Source organism: Aptenodytes forsteri, unplaced genomic scaffold (assembly GCF_000699145.1).
Source record: "Aptenodytes forsteri isolate BGI_AS27 unplaced genomic scaffold, ASM69914v1 Scaffold172, whole genome shotgun sequence".
Lineage (NCBI taxonomy): Eukaryota > Metazoa > Chordata > Aves > Sphenisciformes > Spheniscidae > Aptenodytes > Aptenodytes forsteri.
This window is the reverse complement of record NW_008795018.1, coordinates 13774987-13780368: the sequence shown is the minus strand read 5'-3', so window position 1 is coordinate 13780368 and position 5382 is coordinate 13774987. Positions and strand designations below refer to the sequence as shown.

The following is a 5382-nucleotide window of genomic DNA, read 5'->3' as shown; positions in this document are numbered from 1 at the left end:
GTTAGGTTTATGGTTGGACTCGATGATCTTAGAGGTCTTTTCCAACCTAAATGATTCTATGATTTTTTAAAATATATTCTTTATTTCTAGTCTGCATGTGTTTTAGGCAATTGGAATTTAGAAATTGTCTTCCGAGAGCTCACTTTTAGCAAAACTGTTCCCTCAGCAAGTGCTAATAAGCTGTGATTACAACTTCCCTTAACTTTCTCTTTTGTTGAGGAAAAGATATTGAATTTCTTGAACGATTCATTAGAAGAAATGTTTTCTGGTTTTTATTGTGTTTCTTTATTACTGATTCACTTCAGATTTTTAACATTCTTTTTTAACTGTAGACTCAAGTGTTAGTGATAGTGTCCCAACAATTATTTAATGCCAAATACTTCATATTTGCCAGTTTATATAGTGAGGATGTTCTGGGATTTTTCAAGCTACTGCATGCAATATTGCACCAGGAAATACTTTTCAGTAATATCGGTGAAAGTGGTGGTGGTAGTTGGTGGTTGATAATGAGTTAAACCTGGTTTCCCTGTGCAATACTCCTACCAAAATGTTGAATAGTGAGTCTGTGGTATAGCACTGAAAAATTAGGTCTGAGGCAGCATTTTTAATATTTTCATTAACAATGTATTTTGATGTCCTTCATCCTGCAATCAGATGCACATATCTGTTCAGATAACATTATCTTGTAATGTTATCTGAAACATTACAAGGGAAAGGCTGATGATGCTGCTATTTCAGTAAGACCTTTGAGCCAATCTTCTTATTTAATGTCTTTCAGAAAACAAACTACATCCTCCCGTGGACTATAGACCAATCTTGTGATACAGAACAGGGATTTGCATGGGTAGAAAAGGTTTTACTACTGTTACCACAAAGAGCAATGAGGCAAGGAGAATTAGGCTGTAAGTAGCGTCTCAATTTTCAGATGATTTTATGCTGAATGCAGTCATATTTAAAGCGTACTGGTCTTTTCCTGGGTGTTAGCTACTGATGGATACACCCAGACAACTTTCAGCCTGACTGAAAACTCATAGGAAATATTTTTGTTTCTTCTGTAAGGAATGTTATGGCATGGCAGAAACATTTTTGAGTAAAATAAAGTCATTACAAGGTTTTTCCCTTCCATATTAGTAACGGCGTCTCAGTATTGATATATTTACCTAACAGTGTTGTGTTATAGCATCTATGTCAGCATTTGGGACTTACTGCCAGTTGGACAGAACCCATACAAATGGTCCGTGTTGAAGTTGGGGGTTGTTGCACACCAGAGCAAGCCATCTGACCTGCCGGCAGCCGTGCAGCCGGCGTGCCATTTACCACTCAGCTGGAAGGGGAAGACACATGGAGCTCCGTTGGCGTTTCCTAACAGTGTAAACAGATCTGAGGGGGCAAAAGAGAAATGGTAATATAGGTACAGAAATCTGGGGGACCCAATTCTCTACGTATCTGTACTCTCCATACGGGTATGTGGAGAAAGTGTTACAAGTGTTGCACCAGTGTAACTGGGGACCTACTGTCACCAGCAGTGTCTTCCAAGGAAGTTCTGGATAGGTCTTGCAATTTATCATTAACTTATGATATTGCCAGATATAATGGCTGGAAATAGAGAAGTTTCATACTGTAGTCAAGAATTATGATAAAACTGTAGTGATTTTTGTCTCATATATTTAATAATAATTTTCTAAAAATAGCATTTTTTTTTCCATGTAGCTTAACTTCCTGTCATTCACTAAAAATAAATCATTTATTTTAGTGCTAAATGTTGTGGGGGTTTTTGTCATCTGAAATCTTGTAGAGGAACTGAACAGTAGTGTGCATGGAATTATTTCCTTATATTTACTATAGGAGTATTAAACGTAAAGATTTTTGCCTTTCATCCAACAATGCTAATACCATTTCACTAGTACTAGTATAGAGTTAAATAAAGCACTTTATTAAAGCTAACTATTAAAAATAGCCTGGATCTACCTTTTGCTTTAAAAGTAAAGAATAAAAAAAATGCACATTTTGCACATACTATGTTCTCTCTGAAGCTAAGCACCTGTACATCTCCAGGATGGAGGAACGCAGGCCTGAGTATGTGAACGAATCATCCTCCAGTCCAACATTGCCTGAGGTGGAACAGCTGATGTTGGACTAAGGGGAGCAGAAATCAAAAAGGACCCTATCCATGAGGCAAACAAGTGGGTTCAAGACACCATCAAGATTAACTTCTAAATTTTACCTTCATGGCCTTTAGAACACAAATCATCCATGGTTCCATAGATCTTCCATTTATTCATTGTTGCTGATCCTGTGTTCATCACAATATTGTCTTCTTTTCTTTTGCCAGCACTGAGAAATAAATCTTCCCCTTGGATTGCCAAGGTTGCATTTCTGCACTCCCATTTCTGGAATTCACTTTTCTTGTTGCAGGGGTACAAAGAAATTTTAGCCTGGTTTTGCTTGTAGGGCACTCCGAAACATTGTGCAAATGCCACGCTCATCACCTGGTGATCAGACACCCACCTGAATTTTTGTAACTCAGTATTTTTGTTGCAAGCAGCTGTTGTGACTGAATGAGCACTCTGAGCAATTAAACAGAGTTTAGTATCCTCATTGTATATTAAAAATATTTCATTGTCTGTAAAACAAAATAATCAGAATTAATGTATTTATGGTGGGCACATGGTGAGGGAGGCTTGTGAGGAAAGAGATGTGCTGTTGATTCTATGCTGATATGACTCGTGTCAGGAGACTGTAAATCTGAGTCACTTCTGCAAAGATCAAACAGCATTTTCAAGACATTTATTTCCTTCTGGGAAGGAAAAATAAGTGCAGCTCATGTAAATACAATGCAGAGGAATAAGAGCACATAAAATACATTATGACAGCTTCAAAAATGTCATCACTGTAATGGAATTTTCATGAATATAGTGGATTTTATTTTTCTAAATCCCTCCTGAAATACACATTTCTTTCAAGATTTCCAAAAGAGACCTTACTGAAGAGTTGGAAGTTTGCCATCACTTCATGCACTATAGATTTAGCTCATGTTACATACATCTCCACGGGGTTGCATTTGTGCTTAATACAGTTAATGAGTGAGCCTTCTGTGACTCTTGCTCTTTCTGTAATTGGCATGTTCTGTTACAGTTTGGGGTATTTTTTAGGATGAAAAACTGTGGAACAGTGATTTGTTATCTTGCCTTGTTCCAGTATCTTCTCATTAGTACATCTATCATAAGAAGTCAACAGAATTCACACAATCAAATCACAAACATTCTCACAAGAACCAACACCGGGCAGTATATAGAGGTAAAGATAATATAGGCGTGTGCCTGTGTGCCTGTACATTGTTATGGAAAGACAATATGTGAATGCTAAACAAGCTAGCTAACTCCCAAAAGATTATAGGCAGCCTAATTTAGTAAGTAATCCATCAGGACAAGTAGGCCCTGCCGGGAAGGGCTGCCCACTACTGCAGTTGTACTGCTGACGTGTAAAGCAGGTCGTTCAGTGCTGGGCATTGGTCTGTGAACACAGCTGCCTGCTTTTCAAAACATCAAGTAGCATACAGCTCCCACTGCCTTTGGGTCATGAGGGAGTGAAATTTGGACTACAGGGAATATTCTAGGACCTATGGGACAGGAGGGCAAGGCTTTGCCCTTCAGTTGTTTGTGCCTCAAATCCCCACCTGGAGACAGAGATATAGGATCACCCCCGTATCCATCTGAGAGAATAACCACATAAGGGACAGTGAGATACCCTTCCAAACACTAAAGTAAATTTGTAGGACAAGGGTAGGATGTTAGGGCACAGCCAATGTTGAGTAGTGAACAGAGCAGAAAGTGTCTGGGAAATTCTGGGAAGCTATGACAGGAAGAATAGTTATTGTCAGGTTATCTGTATTTAATGCTTGAGCTCTCCCAAGAAGGCCCTGTGTTACTTTGGCCAGCTTAGTAATCTATGGAAGTTTCACTTCTTCAGATCTAAATTTGGAGCAAAGACCTAGTTTCTTCTTTCCTTGTCCATTTAGACAGAAAGTTTTAAATCTTATTAAATCTTTTATTTCTTACTGCTAACTAAATAAGTGCTTTGTGTAGTGCCCTAAGTTTCAGCTATTGCCCCTCGTAGTATTTTTGGGTCTTATAATAGGAGTTCTTGCTGGAAACTATGAGGTTCATGCTTGGGCTATCATGTGGGTTTGGGTCCCAGCTCACAGAGCAGAGGGGAGACCCCCTTTTTGCACAGGCTAGTGTTGGCAAAGCTCACATGGCACAGTGCCTGCTTTCAGAAGCTGTGATTTGTACCCCACTCCTCCACAAATCTAATGAATTGAAGGATAAAGGAAAAATGTCCTTGAACCTTATCACCATCCTTACATCAAAAGGGAGTTGTGATCTGTCTTCGGTCAACTTCAGAGCCTTAACAGAGCCTCTCATCCTTACTCTGAAAGCCATAGTGGTTATTCCAGGGCTGATCTTGACTCTGATCTTTTTAATATTTTTTTCACTGGCATCTGCTCAGCCACAGTATTACATCTCACATCAATCCACAAGCTCCATCTCATCCCACACAACCTCATCCTAAGGGTAAGAGATACACATACAGCACCCTATTTAATTCCTGTCTCTTTAATTTTTCGTAACTCAGTCACATATACAGACAATGACTATGGAGCGTACTGTGAAGTCCCTCTACTTCACAGAACAGGCATAACTAATAATTAAGTTGCATCCAAAAGGAAATCTTTATCCGCATACATGACTCTGTCATGACTTCTGATTCCCAGCTTTATCCCATCTTGACTCTTCCCCTCTCTTTAAATATGAACCAACATCTCTATCTGCATCTTTTTTTAAACTTATGTGGACCACTCCAGTTAGGATGAATATGAAATGCAGGGCAGTCAAGCTGGGTGAAAATCTAAAAGAGCCTGAGAAACAAGCAAGACAACAAAAATGCCCACTTTCACATCCACTTTTGCAGGGGATAAGAAACAAAGACTCACCGAGTGTCTGAAAAGCAGTATGAATGAATGAGAGGAAAACTAAGACTGTAGAAAAAGTCAAGTGTTTCATTTCTTTCTTTCTTCTTATTCACAAAGCGATGAGCTGAAATTAATTGCTGCAGTAGAAGTCCTTAAGGAACCAGTTGGCACTGGCTCCTTCTCAGTTTTGGAGAGTTTTAGTTGAAAGAGAAAACTTTGGGCTCTAAATAAGGAAATATCCTGTCACATGTGGTATTTTGAAATCTATAAATAATTAAAAAATTCAAACTTTGCATTTGAAAGTGAAGTTTCCTTCTATTCAAATGCCAGTGGCAAAGTTTGAACAGTTCAACATCTTTCTGCTGAATTATTTTTAACTTTCTTGGTTCTGTTCTGGGATTGTAAAGTCC

General features: G+C 38.6%; 1 protein-coding gene across 1 annotated transcript in view; it reads right to left on the bottom strand.

Moving 5' to 3' along the window:
* Positions 1-5063, bottom strand: part of LOC103895957 (macrophage mannose receptor 1) — a 33630-nt gene extending 28567 nt beyond the window's left edge. The window contains exons 1-3 of the mRNA XM_009275708.2: positions 4994-5063; positions 2225-2623; positions 1207-1380 (exon numbers count right to left, since the gene is read on the bottom strand). Of these exons, the coding sequence (XP_009273983.1) occupies positions 1207-1380; positions 2225-2623; positions 4994-5063 (643 nt within the window). The remainder of the gene's footprint in view (positions 1-1206; positions 1381-2224; positions 2624-4993) is intronic.
* Positions 5064-5382: the final 319 nt, after the last annotated feature.